The sequence below is a fragment of the Brachypodium distachyon genome, chromosome 1, assembly GCF_000005505.3.
Source record: "Brachypodium distachyon strain Bd21 chromosome 1, Brachypodium_distachyon_v3.0, whole genome shotgun sequence".
NCBI lineage: Eukaryota > Viridiplantae > Streptophyta > Magnoliopsida > Poales > Poaceae > Brachypodium > Brachypodium distachyon.
The window spans coordinates 7,861,603-7,882,866 of NC_016131.3; the positions used below are offsets into that span (position 1 = coordinate 7,861,603).

A 21,264-nucleotide genomic window follows, 5' to 3' on the forward strand; every position below is an offset into this window, starting at 1 on the left:
AGCCACTAGAGGACCTAGTCTGTTAATCACATTCACATCCGCATTGCGAGTACTCGCACTCAAGGTCATGTTCTTCCACGTCACTCGATTAAGAATGCCTTGTTAATCTCTGACGGCCGGCAACAACGAGTTACTGTTAATTAATCGAGAGGCGGCCGCTTTATTATTCCAAGAATTTCCCCCACACACATGAGAGCTAGCCAAAACACAATCTGGAATTAGCCCACCTCATACATGGACACACCGTGGCATGCCAGGCATTGCCCATTGTCTTCAACCTGTTTGTGTGTGTGACCTGGGCAGAGTCCAGTACGAACAAAGTGCAGGTAAAACTTGGTGTAAAAGCACAGGTCACGATCTGATTATGACTTTGGTGAAAGCAACACCGACAGAGATACGGCGTACGGGGTTGCGGTCATAAGCGCACAGGTATAAGTAAGCAATCTCGCAGCTCAGGGTGATCCAACCCCAAAGCAGTAGCTTCATCAGACCACTCACCTTTAGCGCAGCTTAATTACATGGCTCTGTTAAGAGAGAAGAGACTGCAGCTCTCGCTGCACGTCCCGACCCGCGCAGCCGAAGCCCTGGATGCCGTCCACCGGCGTCCCAACCCAGTAGCGGCCACGCTAGCGGCGTCGACACCGGCAGCGGCGCGGTCGAGCCAGTTCCGCCTTGCCGATTTTGACAAGCTCACCGTTCTGGGCCGCGGGAACGGCGGCACCGTATACAAGGTCCGGCACCGGGAGACGTGCGAGCTCTACGCGCTCAAGGTGCAGCACTGCAACGGCGACCCGACCGCAGCCGCCGAGGCAGAGGTGCTCAGCCGCACGGCCTCGCCATTCATCGTCCGCTGCCACTCCGTCCTCCCCGGCGCGGCCTCTGGGGACGTCGCCATGCTCCTCGAGCTGGTGGACGGCGGGTCACTCGACTCGATCGTCAAGAGCCGAAGGGCTCACGCGTTCCCGTTCCCGGAGGAAGCACTGGCCGAGGTCGCGGCGCAGGCGCTCTCGGGGCTGGCATACCTCCACGCGCGCCGCATCGTGCACCTGGACATCAAGCCGGGGAACCTTCTGGTCAGCACGGGCGGTGAAGTCAAGGTCGCCGATTTCGGCATCGCCAAGGTGCTCCCGCGCGCCGGGGCCGACGACGCCCGCTGCAAGTCCTACGCGGGCACCGCGGCCTACATGAGCCCCGAGCGGTTCGACCCGGAGGCGCACGGAGGCCACTACGACGCGTACGCCGCGGACGTGTGGGGGCTCGGGGTCACCGTCCTGGAGCTCCTCATGGGCCGCTACCCGCTCCTCCCCGCCGGGCAGCGGCCCAGCTGGCCCGCGCTCATGTGCGCCATCTGCTTCGGGGAGACGCCCGTGCTGTCTGACGGTGAGGCGTCCGCGGAGCTCAGGGGATTCGTCGCCGCGTGCCTGCGGAAGGATCACACGAAGCGAGCGTCCGTTGCGGAGCTGCTGGCTCACCCGTTTGTTGCCGGGAGGGACGTGGCCACGTCCAAATGCGCGCTCCGGAAGCTGGTCACCGAGGCTTCGACGTCACCATGATCCCGCCGGGCGGCAGCGCTGTGCACATACATAGACAGGATCAATTTTGTTAGCCTGTACAGAAGTACGTGTATATGTGCAGAGCATATCACACATTAGTTAGCTTAGGAATGGACGTAACTACGAATGTACTCACTGCTGTGCATCTGAATGACATTACGGTGAATTATGGTAATACCATTTGCCCGCTTTCAGCCACCTTTTTGTCTATTTTTATCATTCGTCTAACTAGTTTTCTATTTCCATTTTAGGATAAGAGGACCGTACTGACCTGACCCGACCTGACCTGGCCAGCGACCACGGCCCGAGACCGTCTGAGCCGCGGTTAATCTGCGGTGCACGCGAGCTTAAGTTTTTACCGGCCGATGAAGGATCCAACGGCGCAAATCGCTCCCAGAAACACTTGGCATCCTCTAGTAGTCGAGGGCATCCAAACCCCGAACGAGAACATCTTTGCCCCATCCCCGCGCAGCCAAACCCTCGCTCCCGGAGGACGATGGCCGCCGCGACGGGGAAGACGGCCGAGGAGATCCGCCGCGAGCTCCAGGAGCTCCAGCGCCAGCACCGCGAGGTCCCGCTAACTCACTCCACCCCCTTTTCGCTCCCTTCCGTAGCCGTCGAGAAATCGCCCCTGAGCTGTATGTTCCCGTTTCCCCCTCCTCTCTTGCAGATCAGCGAGCGCCTGCGCGACCCCCGCGGCCTACGACGCGGCGCTCCCGCCGCCGGTCCTGGCGCCGCCCGCCCACTCCGCGGCTTCGCGAGACCCGTGCGCTTCTCGCTCACATCTCCTTCTCGTCCCCATCCCTGTTTCCCGACGTAATCTTTTTCCGCGTGTTTCTGATGCAGGCTGCAGAATCGGGGGATCAGCCTGAGCCGAAGCGCCGGCTTCTGTCTGCTGTGGTTAAAGTATGAGTCTTCGATTATTTTTTTCCTGTCAATCCTGTTGCGGTCAGTTTGTCAAGAACCCTAACATTTTCTCTTTGTTTGGCCTGATGCACGGAGGTGGATGGCGCTGAAGTTAAGGATGATTTCGCGAATGACCCAGTGATGGAGGGGCTAGAGGACGGTTCAACTGCTGCTGAAGGTGGTGAGAGGAGGGGAGTCAGTAATGGTGGGTTCAGGAGGGATGGAAGCCAGTGGGTATCTAGGAGGGTGAGTAAGAGGAAAGAGTATCTATAGGAGATAGTCGGTTTGCTTGTGGATGTGTTCTGTGTGCTTCTTGGGGAGATTTCTTATATGGTATAGTTTGGTTGCAGGAGCTTAATAATGCACTGCCGGAGCCGCTCCCGAGGGAGTTCCCCAAAGATGAGGACCAGAGCTTGGTGAGGAGGAACAAGAGAATGCTGGGGAAGCTTCTTGTCGGCACGCTAGAGGTAACAAATTCTTCTGATGTATATTGATGTTGCCCATTTGCTAAGCAATCATGGTAATTCCTTTTTATACCAGTATCTCTTGATTGGCTATGTGTTGTCGAACATGTTAATTTAACCCACTGCTGGTTAACAATTGTTTGGAAGTCTGCAGGCAAGTGAACTTTATCCTCATGGTTCAATTTTCTCCTGCAACTTTGTAACAAGCAGAAAGGAATGTCAGTCGCTTCGTATATGTGGTCAAATAGATGGTTAACTCGCACTAGTTTGTTTGCTGGCTAATGGTAACAGCATATCTGTAACAAATTTAATGGAAACATAACTTCTTAATCAACTAGTATGAATGATTACTCCCCAAGACAAATCAGACACCGATAGTGAGTAATGTCGAGGGAGATTGACATGAGTCATGCATGCCTCATTATGCTGAATATGGTTAAGCTAAATATGTTGGTCTGGTTTTAGAGGATTGCAACTGATTTCACAATGTATCTTCATATGATATGCTGTTGTGTTCACCTTTGTGAGTATTTCAATTGGATTGCAACTGATTCCACAATCTATCTTCATATGATATTCTGTTGTGTTCACCTTTGTGAGTATTTCAATTTATCTGATTCTTGTTGCTTCCACATGTTTGCCAATGCAGAAATTTCAGCAAGAGGACAAAAAACTGTCCAACTCAGAAGCTTATATGCGTAGATCAGAGGCTCAGCTGAAGGTACCTATATATATTTATGCATTATGCGACTTGCGTTGAGAAAAAGCCACTTCTTTCAGTAATAAATAGAGCAATATGAGCTAAATAGATAATTATTTTCTTATATTGATATAATGTTGGAAGTTGCCCGGTTTGCCTACGAGCCTGGCTCCCCGTAGAATGTTTCTTGGGTCTTGGGATTGACCCTCCATAACTATTTATTGCATGATTTTAACTGTAACCTACTTTCTAGTTCTAATTTAACTTTTTGTTGCTGGTTGTCTTGCGTCCACATGGTTTTTGTTTCTGTATACTGTTTGCTTATTTTGGTTCTTTTAGTAGTAGGGACATATCAAACATTGTTATTTTAAATGTATCCATAACAATACATGTTCTGCACTGCTGCATGCATGTCTTTCTTTGGGTGGGTAGGATCAGGGTGGGGGATTTCCAGGAGAGTGTGTCATGTACTTCTCAAACATGGGTAACTCTCCCTGTAGACGTGTCCTAGCGGGTAGTAGATCCATATTATAAATATTTAACATGGGTTTCTGTTTTCACTCTAGCAACTCGTTAGCTATTCTTAACTGAACTTGGGAGCTGAGAGAGATCCATGGTCTTCTCCAATTTCAGGATTTATTTTGTTGCAAGGAAACATAATTCAGTGTTTTCTCTTGAAAGTTTCCGTGGCTCACAGACGATGCTTTGCTTATATTTTCAACACTAACATACTAGCTTCAAGATATCAGGAAACACTGAAATGATTGATCTGATGTAGGCTGATCAAAAGGCTCGTGAAGATAGTGAAAGGTTGCGACAGCAAGAGCGGGAGCAAGCAGCAGAGAAGCGCAGGCGCGATATGGTAAACTCATGTGCAGTTTTCTATGTCACCCTTCTACTTAATTTCATGCATATTAAATTGGTGTGTTTATATGGCGAATAATTTAATTCTAAGGTGCTCTTTTTTAGACACTTCGTGCTCGAGTAGCTGCTAAGGCAGAAGAAAAGAGGTTGGAGCTCTTGTACATTCAGTGGGCTGAGCATCACAAAAAGCTGTCCAATTTCTTAAGGTGACTTCATTGTTTTGCATCATTCTTCAATCTTCACTTTGATTTTATTTATGATCAGGATCCTTTTCCTTTCTGTTGTGCTGCTTAGCTTATCTATGTATTGGATTCCACTTCTGTTTTGATGAATTTGTTCTTCTCTTCATGCTGCAGGTTATTTTTATTTCTGGTCCAAAAGTGTCCATATTGACAATTAAATTGAGGGAAGATGCGTTTCTGATTGTACGCAAATCTTGATGTTTGATGCACATAGGGATTTCTATACCTATTCATTAGACTATGTTGTTCCTTGTTTGACTCTGTTGGTGTTTGGCAGGACAAAAACTGAACCGCCTATTTATTACACGATGGCTAAACCTATAATTGATGATCCGGCTATTGTTGAGCGGAACAAGGAAAAGGTATTTTCGTCCCTTCTAGGTTACTCTAAAAACTTCATACTTTGCACATGTTTCAAGGATGATTTCCATTTATAGTTCTATATCTCTGCCAATCATACTTGGAAGTCAAAACACTTTAGGTATGTCCAAAATAAAAAATCAGCTTTATATGCAAAATGGTCTTTTGCTATGGTGCTGGCTGTATGTGCCTTCCCAAATTAGGTTGTTTGCCAGTCAACAACCACTAGGGTGCCTTTCTGTAGCATTCGCAGTTGATACTAAATGGATCAGTGAGTTGTGAAATTCCCTGCATTAGGAAATATATTCCTGAAAAGAGAGCAGTTTGACCACCTTCCTGGATTGGTGTTAGATTCACTCAAAGAACCTGGCGAGTCCTGGGAACTACAATATAGTTCTTGCTGATCTTCGCATAATAATGGTTAGCTTAATAATATCAATTGCATTGTTTTATATTGAGTGTTGACTCGCAGTAAACTACTGCCGCAGAATAATATTGTAGCTGCAGTTTTTTTGTCTATGAATCCCAAATTCGAGGGGGGACTTTGTGGGCATCTAAGTTTCAGCATCATTTGCACACGCAGAGAATTTACCTTGTTCACGAGTAGCCTTATAATTTCATTTGAGCTATAGTAGCTTTATAATTAAAAGCACTATGGAGTTGTCGGTAGAGCTCTACTTCTTTAGTTTGCACTTGAAGTTTTGGCACAGTTAACAAGCATGATGGAACATATAGTTTTGGCCCATAATGATCTTGCTTAGTGTATTTATATAGTTTTGTCAAATGCGACGTATTAATTAAGATCATATGCTTGCATATACCCTGGAACCACCTTTATTGTTACGAGCAAACTTTTTGTTCATTTTAATCACGAGTTGTCTTCTGGATGAGTCATTCCAGATGCACCTAACTATGGTCAATTATTGCAGGTATTTGAAGAATGGAAAACTGTACGTAGGGCTGAGCTGACCCAATTTCAAAAGCAAGTTGAGGAGCAGTATCTGTCTAATGTTGAGAGGCAGCTGGAAAGAATGCAAAATGCTCGAAATGCTCGGAGGGGGAACGGGCCTGCTAACATGCAGGAAATGGATAAGGAGCTGGACACGCATAGGGCGGAGCATGGGCCAAAAGCTCGGCGGATCCTGGACGGTGGCATCGACGACGAAGAGGAGGTGGAGGACATGGCGGCAGAAGATGACCTGATGGATGAAGTCCTTGGCGTCAACGAGGCGATCAACGAAGACCCAACCAAGCCGTCTGATGAGGCTACTGATGTCACTCCAATACCTGACAAGGCACAATAGGCAGCATGCTTGCGAGGTAGGCACTTAGGTATTATGATTCAATATTGTTGTAGTTGCCTTTCTGTTGTGACTTGCATGTACTTGTGTTGCTGTTGGGTTTTGTCTTTTTGAAATTGTTTGTGAGCTGTTTGCCGTTGAGGCCAGATACTGAGTTTTCATTATTGTATAATCATTTCAAGTACTCTGCCATCATACACCCCTTCAAATAGGCTTTCTCTGTTTACCATCAGGCCATCTTTCATGTTCTTGGTCCGGGGCGAGCGTATTGACGTACGTTGCGCCGCTTTGTTCCTCACAGTCACACTTGATGTCGGGTGGCTTCACCAGGTGTGCATTCGTGCAGACACGAACACGTTTTTGGAGTGTAACCAGAGATTGCCTAATCCTAATATGAACGGTGTGTGTGGACTATGCATATAGATTGAACTGAATACGGAGCAGGTCAAATACTGGTAAAGGATTTCGTGTAAAGAAAAGCCGTACAGTATAGTACGGAATACTATATAATAAGAGACTGCTCAGTCATTCAAGATGTCCAATATTTCTCGAGCCAATTTAACCCAAGGATATGGTTCACTTGCTGCTCAATTCGGTCGAAACAATACAAAAACAACTTTTTTTTTCTTGTTGGTTCTGGAAATTTTAAACCCTGGGACTGCTTTGGGGTACGTACTCCAAGAAAATGCTTCACTCCTTGTAGGACCTCAGCTGTTGGATAAACCCGTCGATGTATCTCTCGTGACGCTCGGTGTCGGCTACGATCTCTTGCATCTTCTTAGCGTTGGCCTTGAAGATCTTCTTGCTTTCCTCCTCCACCATGACAGCCCGAACCGCCATCGCGACGCCTTCTCGGTTAAACGACCCGTCATTTCCATCTCTTTGCACTTGCACTCCGACCTTTTTCCCCTCCATCAGCCTCGCGTTTGGCCCTTGGTCGCCCAAGATGGGCAGCATGACGAGAGGGTGCCCGAACAGGAGCCCCTCGATGATCGAGTTCCACCCGCAGTGCGTCAGGAACGCGCCCACCGCGTCGTGCCCCAGTATGCTCATCTGAGGAACCCACCCCGTCCTCACCAGGCCACGGCCGGCCGTGCGATCCTCGAACCCCGGAGGGAGAATGTCAGCGTCAGGCGCGCCGCCGCTAGGCTTCCGGAGAGCCCAGAGGAAGCGTGTCCCGGCGAGCTCGATCCCGAAGGCCAGCTCGTGCACCTGCTCCGCGGGCAATGGCACCTCGGTTCCCATGGCCACGTACACGACCGACTTGGCCGGCTGCACGTCGAGCCATTTCACAGTGGCATCTTTCTTCCCGTCCTTGCATACGCCGCGGCCTCCCTCGGGCGACGGCGGCAGGAGGCCGAGGGGGACAACCGGCTTGCCCCCGACCCCGAGGCTTGCTACGAGAGGGACGCTCTCGGGCTCCCATTCCACGCAGCTCCGCATGGCCGCGAGATTGGACCTCTGGAGCGTCAAGGAGACCCGCTCGGCGATGGACATCCCCGACGCGCGTTGGGTAATTATCAGTTCTCTCATCTCTATCTCGAACTTTGGCGGTTCTGTTGAAGACGGTCGCTCCTGTACCTGTACTCCAGACGCGGCGTGCTCGAAAAGTTGGCCGGCCCCAGAGGCGATAAAGCTCGCGGCGCCGAGGAGAAGCATCGCACATGGAACCTGGCAGGTGGTGTACATTAATTGGTCATGTACGTGTGAGGAATTAAAGGAATATAGACATGGATGAAAGTAACTGAGCACTAGATTTTCATGGAAAACCTTGTGTTCTACGGCGGCGGCGGCGGCCCAGTGGTGGAATATGTCGACGAGGATCCAGTCCGGCTTATGTCCCTGCCCCTTGGCGCACGCGGCTCCCAGGAACTCCGAGAATGGCAGGGCAAGGCCGTCGAAGGCCTTCCGGTGGAGCTCGAACTTGTCGAAGGGGACGTCGTTGGTGGACTCGGCGCCTTCCGGGAGACCGTCCACGCTTGGGAGAGGCAGCGCCACGAAGTTGATGAGTTGTGCCGCGGTGGGTCGGACCGGCGGGAGGCGCGCGATGATGCGCGGCGTGGAGACGAAAGACACGCGGTGGCCCCGCGATGCCAGGCGCTCGGCGAGGTCGAGGCAGGGCAGCTGGTGGCCGAAGGCGAGCCACGGGCAGATCACGACGTGCAGCGGTGAGTAGGCGGAGGAGTAGCCGGCGTCGTCCATGGCGGCGGATCACGTTCGCGCCGTTGACCAGATTAGCTCAGTTTCGTGCAAGTGCGGATGGCTAAGTACCAAGGGGAAATTTGTTGTGTAGTATCAGGTTTAGCATATTTCTATGCAGCATCCCTGTCTCTTTCCCATTGTTCTGTGCAGCATCTGCTATGGTGCTGGAGTCGAGGTTTCAGTTGGAGCCGCCAAATGGTGCACAAGGCAGTTAGCTGGCGCCTACTTTGATTTGCTAAAGGACAATGTCATGGACGATGATCGATGGAAAACCAAACATAAACAATCAGGCAATTTGCTTGTTGCCATAAACAATCAGGCAATTTGCTTGTTGCCATAAGTACCTCACAACAAAAGGGCGGGTGAAATTATATTCCGCGAACACACGTTCTGAACCGCTTAGGTTTCACTACTATAGAAAAGGTCATCAGTAACGGTTGAAAAAGCGCATCACTAACGGATGGGACGACCGTCACTAACTTCCTGCCAGTAATGATGGTCATCATCACTAACGGTCGATCCAACCGTTAGCGATGATGCCATCATCAGTGGCGGGCGGCCCACTCGTTAGTGATGATGCCTATCATCAGTGTCGGTCACGTTTCCGCACGCGCTCGTCACTGATGTTTGGCTGGTTGGAGATGGGCACCCCACCCCCCCGTCTATTCATCAGTGGCGGGCGGAGACGCGACCGACAGTGATGATGTTCATCACTAACGGCCGTTCTGCACCCGTTACTAATAGGCCGTGAGATATACTTCGTTTTGTAGTAGTGTTTTCTTCCGTGTCCTAAAAACGCACCGTCATTTTCCTTTATGTGGCACACATCATCGGTTACTTTTCTTCCATGTGTATCCTTCCTACCACTCCGTGTAAAGACAAGGCTCGTTCTTATTCCTCTCCTTATGCGGCCGTCATGTTATCATCTCAGAACTCAACAAAATCTCCACCCATCCTCTGGTCCGCATCAATCTTAGTTGTGGTTATTTCATCATCACACTCAAGACTCCACTCTATGTTGCCCCATGGTCACCTGATGATGCGATGGGACTCAGGTAGGTCCAAGACAGCGTAACTTGGTTCAGGAGATTGGGGATAGTTCAAGACTCAGGAAGATATCCGACCCTGATGAAGGATGCCGCATCGAGGTGGAGTAGCAAGAAAGCCATCTTCGGGATTTAGGGGTGGGCTTTCCAGGGAATCTTCCCTCGTGACCGCCTGACTAGTTGTAACCCTAACTTGCATCGGACTATATAAGCCGGGTGATGGGAAAACTCTAGGAGGAGGCTCACTTTCCAGATCATCCTTCATCATCCCTTTAGGCTAGAAAACTTTAGCGGAGAAATACATCTCAATAATCCATTGACCTATGTACACAGATCTCAGCACCCTTAGGGATGTCTTCCCAGAGTTGCTTGAGCAGTATGAGACAAGATTGACATGAGCAAGCCACAAACGTTAGGGTGTTAGCTCAATCCGAGGTTTCGAACCTATATGAATTTGTGTCTCCGTTGCTACCATCGGTGACCCTTGGTTGTGTGCTACCCCGAATCAAATATTGCCGGTACAAACACCGACACCACGTGCTGCCCTCTTCGCGGAGCGACAATGCATGGGTTAAGCGCGATTATTTCGTGGCTACACTCCAGACTCCGCTCTATGTAGACACGTGGCCAAGCTTTGCCATCTTCCTGGAGCGGAAAAGCCTTAAGTCATTGTCTGGTAGGGTTTTTATCTGAAGTGGGTGCTCATCCAATGCTCTTAAATCTCTTTCCACCCCGACACATTAGTATGATATAGTTTTTTAATTGATACAATACAAAAATGAGATGTTTTGTGAGGATATCTTATTATTCTCCATTATAATTCAAGCCTACCAAGGTTCAATGAATTAGTAAAGTAGAAGTTCTTAAAATTAGGGTACTTTGGTTTAGAAAAGAGTACTAGTACGTGTCGGAGTCCAATTAGGTTTTTTTTTGGGATGAATAGGGGTGTTTTATTAAAACGGAATAAGATCCTTACAATCGTGAGATGAGCTTGTCAACGGTTGGAGGTGACTCCAGCTTCAAAACCGCAACGACTACATCTCTCTTGGCTAGAAAAGCCAGCGAATGAGGTACTCTATTACACCCCAAATTCATTAAGTTTCTACTTGGTGTTTTGTGTGTGCATATATACACATGCAGCCCATGGCTTTTGTAATCAGATTCATGAGACAAAGAGATCAAGCAAAAGAAGGTATGTGGCATGCCTTTGGCAATAATTTTTTGGTCGTGTGTTTCTTCAAGTGATCGATCCTTGGACTAAACCCATCGATTCTTATTATTTTTACACATGCTACAAATCAATGTGTTTTATCATGAAGTGTTACACATGGGATATATTTTTCAAATATTTAAACTCTGTTCAGGGTGCTATTCGTCCTCATTCGTAGTGTGTTGGACTACTGGTGACTGGGCAGATAGGGTGGGCCAAGTCAGGTTCCTTGTAAGATCTTAGCTTCTTAATGAACCCATTGATGTATCTTTCCTGGCACTCTGTGTCCGCCTTGATCTCTTGCATCTTCTTGGCATTGCTCGTGAAAATCCTCTTACCTTCTTCCTCTACCGTGACAGCCCGAACCGTTGTCGCAACACCTTCTCGGTCAAATGATCCATCACCCTCATTTCTTGGCACCTGCACTCCGACCTTTCTCCCCTCCATCAATCGCGCGTTCGGCCCTTGGTCACCAAACATGGGAAGCATGATTAGAGGATGCCCGAACAAGAGCCCTTCTATGGTCAAGCTCCACCCGCAGTGCGTCAGAAATGTGCCCACGGCACCGTGCGCTAATATGTTGATTTGTGGAGCCAACCCTGTCGTCACAAGCCCACATGCGCTCTTCAAATCCTAGTGGGAGGATTTCCGCCTCATGCACGCCCCTGGGCTTTCGGAGAGCCCAAAGGAACTGCATCCCGGCGAGCTCTAACCTGAGGGCCAACTCGTGCATCTGCTCCACGGGCAGCGGCACCTCGGTTCCCAGGGCTACGTACACGACCGACTTGGCTGGCTGCAGGTCAAGCCAACACATGATGTTCTTCCCATCCTCGGTGACACCACAACATCCCTTTCGGAGTGGGGGAAGGAGGCCAAGGGAGATAACCGGCTTGCCCCCAAGGGATGCAGCTAGAGGAACGCTCTCCGGCTCCCATTCCAGGCGTGTTCGCATGACCACGAGATTGCACCTTCGTAGTGTCAAGGAGATCCGCTCGGCAATGGACATCCCCGATGCACGTTGGGTAGTCGACAATTGTCTCCTCTCGATCTCAAATCTTGGCAGTTTTGATGCTGGTTGCTCTTGCTTGGACATGGTGGTGTGCTTGACAAGTCGGCCATGCCAGGTGGCAATCACATTTGCGGCACCAATTGGGACCTGGTGGTAGTATATATAATACACACTTGTGAGGAAAAAATCCTGAATATGGATGGAAATAACCGAGGGCTAGATCGTTTATGTAACCTTGTATTCTAAGGTATCGGCTGCAGCCCAGTGATGGAATATGTCGACAATAACCCAGTCCAGCTTCTTGCCTCCCTCGGCGCACGAAGCTCCCAACAACTCCGAGAAAGGCATAGCGAGGCCATCGAATGCCTTCCGGTGGAGCTCGAACTTCTAATATACTTCCTCCTTCTCATATTAAGTGACTCAAATTTGTTCAAATATGGATGTATCCATGCCTAAAAAACATCCGGATACATGTAATAATAGAAAGTCACTTTATATGGGACGGAGGGAGTATGGGACAGAGGGAGTATGTCGTTGGTGGACTCAGCACCTTCGGAGAGCGAGGAAATTGCACATTCCACCACCTATTGGGAACGTTGTTGCGCAAAACACCACTTCTACGAAATTTTTGTAGATTTCACCACATATTGGTCTAATGAGTTGCAGATAGGTCCTAATAGCGTGTTAGACGAGTTAATCACGTTTCAGACCTGTGGGTCCTACATGTCAGTGCCAACGTGTACCGAGCCATTTTGTCACGGTGGACAGGTCGGGTTTGGAACCAACTGGTTAAAAGAAAATCACGTCTGATGAGATTTCAAAATATGGTAAATCGGTCGGGTCGGGTCTGCCTCCACCGAATCGGGCATGATTTCATTTTAATTGGTTGGCTCAGACCCGACTCAATCCACCGTGGTAAGGGGCTCGGTCCACGTTGGCACTGACACGCGGGGCCCACGGGTCAAAATGTGGTTAGCTCACCTAACACGCTATTAAGACCTATCTGCAACTCATTAGATCAACATGTGGTGAAATCTACAAAAAAATTCGTAGAAGTGGTGTTTTGCGCAACAACATCTCCAATAGGTGGTGGAATGTGCAATTTCCTCTCGGAGAGCCCGTCGACATGCGGGAAAGGGAAAGGCAGCTCCACAAAGTCGACTAGCGGCGCCATGGCGGGCGGGACCAGCAGGAGGCACGCGATGTTGCACGGCGTGGAAACAAACGACACACGATGGCCCCGTGATGCCAGGCACTGGGCGAGGTCCAGGCAGGGGAGCAGGTGGCCAAAGGCGAGCCATGGGCAGATCACGACGTGAAGCGGTGAGGAAGAGGAACCATCGTCCATAGGGACAGCTGGACAGGGCACACGCGGCTGAGCAGGTTAACCCAGGGCATGCAAGCGTGGAAATGCAGGGGGAAACTGTCGGGGGGATGACCCCGGGTAGGGTCATGGCGACACAACTCTAGCCGAGATGACGGAAGCAAAAACGGCATAGTTATATATGCCGGCATCGTAAAGTCAAAACTAACACTAAGTCGGCATCCCGGGCGTATGCCGGCATGACTATTTTGTCTTATTAGTTTGCAGGATAAGGACGAGCACCTTAATCTCGGAGGTTGCCGAGAACTCTCAACGGTCTTATCCTGACCACGCGGTGCAAAGTAAAGCAGATCCATCATCATCTCAGAAAAGCAGTCAGCGCCTGCGTACCGGCGTCAGGCGACTGCAGAGAGGAAGCACCGAAAGAGAATCTCTGACGAAAGCCGGCAGAGGATAGCGGTACGTTCTGCAGGATGACAGGGAAAATTAAAGTTGTCTTGTCCCCTGTGGTGCTACCGGGAGGGAACCAAACCGCGTGCACGGCGGGGCCCAAGGAAGATGACGTTAGACTCTGCCCACATGTCAGTGTGGCATGGACGGCCTATAAATAGAACCTTACCCCTCTGTAGAAAAAAGGTGCACTTAGACAACTAGGGTTTCCCCTTCTTCTTCTTCTTCCTCAAGGATACAGTTCAAGGAACGACATTGTTGAGCTTGTCTATCTCAAGCAGGAGCAGGAGTCTTACCTCTGTAAGAGGGCTCCGAACCTAGGTAGATCCGTGTGTGCTTGTGTGATTTGTGCGTGTTTCCGTTCACATCCTCCCTCCTTCGGTTCCTCCTTCGTCCATCGGTCCCAAGTTAAGCCATCCTATGACATCTGTCGTGACACCACTGTGACGGAAACGAAATGGTTGTGCTTGTATGGTACGGTTCCGTATTTGTATGCAGCATCTCTGGCATGGCGTTTCGTATGGAGCGAAGTGGTGCTGGTGCACTCACTAGCCAGCTGCCCGGTGCCTTGTACAGGACGTACAACATCATAAATAATCAGGCGCTTTGCTCGTTGCTCGATAGAGTATTCCGGAATCAAATTGCAGCGATCCTCAACTTCGATGTGTGTTATTTTACTACCCCGCGACGCACGATATGATTTTATTTATGCTATTCAACTGCATGTAACAATTGTTTATCGTTGTTCTACTCGGTACCCGAAACCAAGATTTTCAGTATCAAGATACTAACACTATGCTTGTTAATAGTACTCCCTGCTAAATCTCCGACACTTATTGGATGGAGTATCTCGTACAACGTATCATTGTATCATGATACTATGAGATTTTTGTTTTTATACTTACGGGTTTATATACACAATTATCTCGCTTAAAAAGGTAACACGAAGGTGTTGTATCTGCGTGTATCAACATATCAAAGTACAACACGTGAGTATACACATGAGGCCACTGTGTAATGACTAAACTTGTACTCTTACGAGTTGCTCTTGAACAAAAGTGATAATCTTCTCTTAACGTGTCAAGATTTTGTTGAGCTGGTAATGCGCCCAGAGGAGACGATTGCTTTTTGTTTTTGTTTTTGTTTTTTGAGTGGGAAGAGACGATCGCTTTTTTTTTAGCGGAACACATGGGCTTTATTGATTAATGACATAGGTACAGTTGCATGGTTCCAGGGTTTAATTAGCCAAACGCGCAGCCAGGGCGACCACCTGGGCTCCCAAATGCCAGGCACCGCGTCTCCTTCTTGGTTTGGTTACGAAATTCTTCCAAGTTGTACGCAGAGCTATGTCACTGATGTTTCGGTAGAAAACTCTGCTTCAGGAAAACAACGGACCGTTGCGATGGCGAAGGTGCATTCACTCGTGTAGTACCTCTGATTCATGACGAGTGTCGGAGATTTAATATAAAATTGTACCAACTTTGTACTAATTATGTGATATTTATTATGGATTGGAGGGAGTAGCTTATAGTTAGTCAAATTTGAAGTAAATTTCGGCTAAATTGGCATAAATGACCCTTGCGGTCTTAGATATATACTCCCTTCGTCCCATATTAAGTTCCGAAATATTGTATCTAGACATATTTTAGTATATATAGATACATTCATATTTAAACAAATTTGAGCCACTTAATATGAGACGGAGGGAATACATATATTTGACTTTTCTTCCCGCTGAACTTTCGTGAACACTACGAAGTTTTTTTTTTAGTACAGAGCACTAGATAAATATTTCAGTCCTCACCGAAATGACCCAAGTCTTGGAAATTTTGACATTATTTTGGATTTTCTAATGAATTAATACTAATCATGTAAATGGAACTATTTTCTAGATACATATTTCATACCCAAAATTTTAGAAAGGAAATTTTAAGCCCCGACACCAATAATCGGTCTAAATGCCGTGTCCACGAGTGGGAGCTCAACATTTGAGGGCTTATCATTGCCGCTTGATATCCTCTGGAACATAGACAACAGGAGAAATCAATTTGTTATTGTAGATATCGGTGTCTAGTTAGCTCAAAGCTAGTATAAATAAGTGGGTTTTGGCCTGGTGGTTCAACCGATCTTTGATTTTCATAAAAAGCAGGACCGGAAATCTTTTTCTTAAAAAAAATGCTCGTCTATATTCAAACTGAATGTGAATTCATTTTCTTGAATATTGTCCTTCCGAAGTTAGGACTTTTATAGTACCCTCAAATTGACTTTCAGTTTCTAGGAAATGAAAGAGTTTATAGAAGAATGACAGGCAGTGTATACAAGATCGTCCAGGTGCCCCAAAAATGCTTCACTCCATGTAAGATCTCAGCTTCTGAATAAATTTGTCGACATACTTGTCATGGCATCCTTTGTCCGCCACGATCTCTTGCATCTTTTTGGCATTGGCAGTGAAAATCCTATTACCTTCTTCCTCGACCGCGACGGCCCGAACTGTTGTAGCGACGCCTTCTCTGTCGAACGATCCATTGGATTCGTCTCTTGGCACTTGCACTCCGACCTTTCTCCCCTCCATCATCCGCGCGTTCGGCCCTTGGTCACCAAAGATGGGCAACATGACGAGAGGATGCCCGAATTGGAGCCCCTCGATGATCGAGTTCCATCCACAGTGCGTCAGGAATGCGCCCACGGCACCGTGCGCCAGTACGCTGATCTGGGGAACCCAGCCCATCGTCACAAGCCCACGGCCGCGCGTCCGCTCCTCAAACCCCGAAGGGAGGATGTCTGCATCAGAGACGCCGCTGGGCTTCCGCAGAGACCAGAGGAAGCGTGTCCCGGCGAGCTCCAGGCCAAGGGCCAGCTCGTGAACTTCCTTGGCGCCCAGTGGGACCTCGGATCCTAGCGCGACATACACCACTGACTTGGTCGGCTGTGCGTCGAGCCAACGCACGGTGGCGTCCTCCTTGCTGACGCCACGGCCTCCCTCGGGTGACGGCGGCAAGAGACCAAGGGGGACAAGTTGCTTGCCCCCGATGGTCGTGGCCAGAGGGATGCTCTCCGGCTCCCATTCCAGGCAGCTCCGCATGGCCACAAGATTGCACCTCTCTAACGTTACGGAGCACCGCTCGGCGATGGACATCCCCGAAGCCCGCTGGGTGGTCGCGAGTTTTCTCCTTTCCGTCTCGAACCTTGGCGGTTCTGCCGCCGATTGCTCTTGTTGCTCGGACGTGACGTGTTTGGACGGTTGGGTGGCCCAGGCGACAATCAGGCCTGCGGCGCCGAGCATAAGCATGGCGCATGGAACCTTAGTTGCATATGCATTATGCAATGAACATTTAGTAGCCTCGTGAGAAAAGGAACCGGTAATTAATTGAGCGCTAGATTTTTCGATATTGGAGCGAACCTTGTGTTCTATGGCGGCAGCGGCGGCCCAATGATGAAAGGTGTCGACGATGATCCAGTCGGGCTTCTTGCCTTCCTCGGCGCACGCGGCTCTCAAGAACTCGGAGAATGGCACGGCGAGGCCGTCGAAGGCCTTCCGGTGGAGCTCGAACTTCTCGTAGGGGACGTCGTTGGTGGACTCGGCGCCTTCGGGGAGTCCGTCGACGCGCGGGAGAGGCAGAGCCACCAAGTCGACGAGGGACGCCGCGACGGGTCTGACCGGCGGGAGACGCGCGATGATGCGCGGCGTGGAGACGAAAGACACGCGGTGGCCCCGCAGCGCCAGGCGCTCGGCGAGGTCGAGGCAGGGGAGCTGGTGGCCGAAGGCGAGCCACGGGCAGATCACGACGTGCAGCGGTGAGGAGGAGGAGGAGGATGAGCCGTTATCCATTGGCAACGACTGGGCACGCTCGGGTAGCTGAGCAGCTCTTGCAGACTTGCACAAGGCGTCAAGGCGTACAGACGTCGGCTTCCTGTATTTTTATGCAGCGGCCAGCGGATGGCGTGGCGCTGTGAGTTGACATTTCCTTCGAAATCAATCAAGTGGTGCCGTGCATCAGTAGGCATTTGAATTGGTGCAGGAAAACGTCATGGATGATGATGCATGCTTAAACATAAACAACCGGGCGGTTCGCCAGTTGCTGCATAGACTGTGGTATAAAAAGCACGAGTAGTATACTATAGGTGGCCTCAAAAAAAAAAAGGTCAAATTGCAGTGCTCGACCGGACTGGAGTATTGTGTACCGTTCCATTTTACTATCGCGGGAGGCACGATATGATTATGTTAATTTGCTATTCAGTGCATATTCATGATTGATGGATTCACGCTTCCTCCGTTTTAAAATGTGCTCACTCCGTTTCATAATTCTGGTCTCAAATTTGGTTAAAAATAGACGTATCTATTCTTAAAAAATGTTTAGATACGTGTAATATTTCGACTAAGAATTATGGAATAGAGGAATTTCTGTTTACTGTCAAACCTGCCTACTCCCGAATTTTTGGCTCCAGCAATCGTAGCTGTCAGATACGCACCAGCAGAAGGAAAGGAGAGGTGCTCTTTGGGAAAGTCTTGACTGTATTAAAAATCTTCTTCTAGGTACACTATTTCAAGACGTAGCTGTCAGATATGCATCTAGGTACACTATTTTGGTTGCCGTGGTTCTATTTCTTCCTCCGATCCTCTCCTAAATAATCGCCTCCCCGCAGATCTGGTAGTCCTTGATTTAATTGCCCTTCTACCAAAAGCTAGATCTGTGGTTTCTCCTTTTATTTCCTTTGAGTTTCCCTGCATGTTTGCCCTTCCTGATCTGCCGGATTTGATACCAAAATATCTTCCTCTCCGGAGATCTTGTTCAGCGCTTACCTTGTTCTTCTCCTTGGAGTTCATGCGGGCTGGTTGGGAGAGGAAACATGAAATATCTATGATTCCCATGGTTCCTTCACCCATCTGCTCTAGCGATGTTGTTCATCTTTACCTCATGCGCTGGAGTAGGACCAATCTTGGTCATCAAATCCATCCCACGGATTGCTCTTGCTCCCCTCAACCTCCCAATCGGAGGCCCGCCAGGCGGTTTCGGGACAAGGCTCCGTTGGTTTAGATTCGATGGTCATGCATCGTTCTTCGGATGGAGATGGCTGCCCGTTCTAGGGGCGTTGTTGTCTGTGGTGGACGAAGCAAAGGCTCACCCAAAAAACTTGGCTTCATCCGCTCTTCTTTCCTCCGGATATGCGGAGGCAGTTCGTCCCAGCGGATCTCCTGCTCGCTAGTGGCGACCGGCGGTGTGCTCTGCTCTTCAGCGGTGCTATTCTCGATCGGCAGCAGGTCGATGGCTGGGACACGTGTACGCCCGACTGTTAGTGATGAACGCGTGTTAGTTGCTTTGCCTGGGAGCAAGCCGCGTGTCCTTGGACTTAAATGTAATTTTTCCATTTCTTTGAGTCCTTCTTTGTATCAGGTTGTACTATGTGGGTCTTCTGGACCCACTTGTGTTTAATATATGCAGGGAACTTTAAAAAAAAGCTATCTTGTGCACCTATATGTCCATCTCGCCATTGCAGTGTATGTTTGGTTTCCCTCAAAACGTGAGAACAGTCTGAACAGTACATTATGTAGCTCTTGTGCGCCTTTACATACACTTGTGGATCGACAATTGCAGATCGAACAGTCGAACAGTACAGCATGTAGAGCAAACACAAAAAACGAAATCAAATAGAGAGAGAAAACACATATTTTTAACAGAAAATGTATATGGAGTATATATATAGACGTTGGAATTGTCAAAAAGAAAAAAGAGACGGCTGGCCGCTTGGGCGTGTGTTTGCAGTTTAGGGCTTCAGGCACCAGCACCATGGCTCGCCGGCCTACGACTACGGCCACGAGCAGTTAGCAATCGGTTTAAGCCCATGCACAGTGTACGCAGTAGTTCTCTGACCAGTGGCAAAAGGCCTGTGAACAGCGGTGAGCTACCTTCATGGGCCTTCTGCTGGATAGAGCTAGCTAGGCACCAGTGCTTTAGCCCACGACCAAACTGGTCAAGAACCAGGGTGAGGCCCACCAGCCAACGAGCCATCCTCTCAGCCGAGGCTCAAAAAAGAAAAGGAACCCCAAAGACGCTAGCTTTGGTGTTGTCGTCGGCATCGCTAGACGTAGCAGCAAGCCAGCAACAGCGCCACGTCTTGTTAATCTCGCAGGGAAATAAATTATTCTAAAAAAACGCAGGAAAATAAATCAGAATCTTCCTAAATCAGGGAGATAAAAGGCCTAAGTCTAAATCTAAGTAAATTATAAATCAAAAGGGTCCGACTATTGAACAGACGCATGGTTTTAACTTTAATACCAGACGCCTACTTTTGTCTCTAAAAACAGTCGCCTGTTTTCTGCCATTTTTCCAGTCGCCTGGCTTTTTCCTCCAAACCAGTCAAATATGAAAAGCTCAACCGTTTGGGCAAAACAAAAGCAAATCTGCTAGCTTAGGCGCCAAAAGAAATCACAGATGCAACTGCTAGCCTTCGTTTTGGCCACTGGCTAGAGACATTCAGATTATAATCCTTCTAATGCATATATGCATAGATTGCTGCAATTACAGTACTAAAAAAATCAGGGCAAAAATGCATAGATGCATAGATGCTCACTGCAATATGCATATATACTCACTGCAAGATGCATATATACTCATATGAAAAAAATGTCAAAATGCACCGTGGTTAGCTTGGAATTGCGGAATATAATATGATGCAATTGAGGCAAGGATTGCGTCCGATTGCATTTTCAGATGTGCTCGATTGCACATCTGAAGCTGGCCCCCTAAAGGGTGCAATTATAATCAGAAAAATGGAAAATCTAAGGTCTAATTAAAGACAGGGTTTGCAAAATGGAGCAAGCCTATGGTGCAATTGCATTTCATAAATGCGCTCGATTGCGCTTATGAAGGAAACCTAAAAAGGTGCAATTAACTCGATTCAACTGAAAAATCCAGAAAATTAGACATCTAATAAATAGGTTGAAATTGGAGTGAGAAGCAAGTGCAATTGCATATTCATAACAAAATGAGTTGCGGCACACAATAAACAAGCTGCAATTGAAGCAAGGAACGGATGCAATTGCATTTCGCGATGTGCTCGATTGCACATCTGAAACTGCCCCCAAAAAGGGTGCATGCATGCAGAAATCCAGAAAAATGGAAATCTAGGTTCTAATTAAAACGAAAAACAGGGTTCGCAAAATGAAGCAAGCATGTGGTGCAATTGCATTTCATAATGTGCTTGATTGCACATACGAAGGAACCCTTGAAAGGTGCATGCAATTAGATGGAACAGAAAAAAATTTCAAAAGTCATCTCATAAAATGAATTGCAAAATGCAGCAAGCATGTGGTGCGATTGCATTTCATAATGTGCTCGATTGCGCATATGCAGGAACCTTAAAAGGTGCATATGCAGGTGCGATTGCAATCCCAGAAGTGTGTCTACATGCTTCATGCAAAAAAGCAAAAAGGAGGGATAGAGGTCACCAGAGGTAGACGATATCTCTGTTTCTCGACATTCCATATCCATCGCCTACTGATTCCCGTGTGATTTGCCATTCCCGGGTTTCCATCCTATTTCTCCCTGAGCACTTTCCTCCAAAAAACAGTCAGTTACTTTTTGATCGAGTAGCTTGACTACAAGAACAGCAAAAAGGGGGAGAGGAGAATGCG

The 21,264-nt window shown here is 48.5% G+C and overlaps 4 protein-coding genes and 1 pseudogene across 5 annotated transcripts; 2 read left to right on the plus strand and 3 right to left on the minus strand.

Annotated features, from left to right (window-relative positions):
• Positions 1-486: 486 nt before the first annotated feature.
• LOC100827211 (mitogen-activated protein kinase kinase 9) lies at positions 487-1,642 on the plus strand. Its single transcript, XM_003559451.2, has one exon. It carries the CDS (start codon positions 519-521, stop codon positions 1,551-1,553), a length of 1,035 nt encoding a protein of 344 aa, XP_003559499.1. The 5' UTR covers positions 487-518; the 3' UTR covers positions 1,554-1,642.
• Positions 1,643-1,964: 322 nt separating this feature from the next.
• LOC100834865 (pinin) lies at positions 1,965-6,585 on the plus strand. Of its 2 annotated transcripts, XM_003560612.4 has the most exons (10): positions 1,966-2,124; positions 2,224-2,319; positions 2,400-2,459; positions 2,556-2,705; positions 2,810-2,926; positions 3,573-3,644; positions 4,402-4,485; positions 4,593-4,693; positions 5,007-5,091; positions 6,019-6,585. In XM_003560612.4, the coding sequence occupies exons 1-10, from the start codon at positions 2,050-2,052 to the stop codon at positions 6,391-6,393; spliced, it is 1,215 nt and encodes a 404-aa protein (XP_003560660.1). In that variant the 5' UTR covers positions 1,966-2,049; the 3' UTR covers positions 6,394-6,585. The 2 variants fall into 2 exon arrangements, with proteins under 2 accessions (XP_024313185.1, XP_003560660.1); XM_024457417.1 differs by lacking the exons at positions 5,007-5,091; positions 6,019-6,585 and adding an exon at positions 4,844-4,913 and having other exon boundaries at positions 1,965-2,124.
• Positions 6,480-8,878, minus strand: LOC100836407 (UDP-glycosyltransferase 91C1). The gene is made up of 2 exons (XM_003560616.3): positions 8,161-8,878; positions 6,480-8,061 (listed from the first exon to the last, which is right to left on the minus strand). The coding sequence occupies exons 1-2, from the start codon at positions 8,590-8,592 to the stop codon at positions 7,081-7,083; spliced, it is 1,413 nt and encodes a 470-aa protein (XP_003560664.1). The 5' UTR covers positions 8,593-8,878; the 3' UTR covers positions 6,480-7,080.
• Positions 8,879-11,016: 2,138 nt separating this feature from the next.
• On the minus strand, positions 11,017-13,205 carry LOC100827524 (annotated as a pseudogene).
• Positions 13,206-15,815: 2,610 nt separating this feature from the next.
• Positions 15,816-17,531, minus strand: LOC100839467 (putative UDP-rhamnose:rhamnosyltransferase 1). Its single transcript, XM_003560621.3, has 2 exons — positions 17,032-17,531; positions 15,816-16,932 (listed from the first exon to the last, which is right to left on the minus strand). Exons 1-2 carry the CDS (start codon positions 17,458-17,460, stop codon positions 15,979-15,981), a joined length of 1,383 nt encoding a protein of 460 aa, XP_003560669.1. The 5' UTR covers positions 17,461-17,531; the 3' UTR covers positions 15,816-15,978.
• Positions 17,532-21,264: the final 3,733 nt, after the last annotated feature.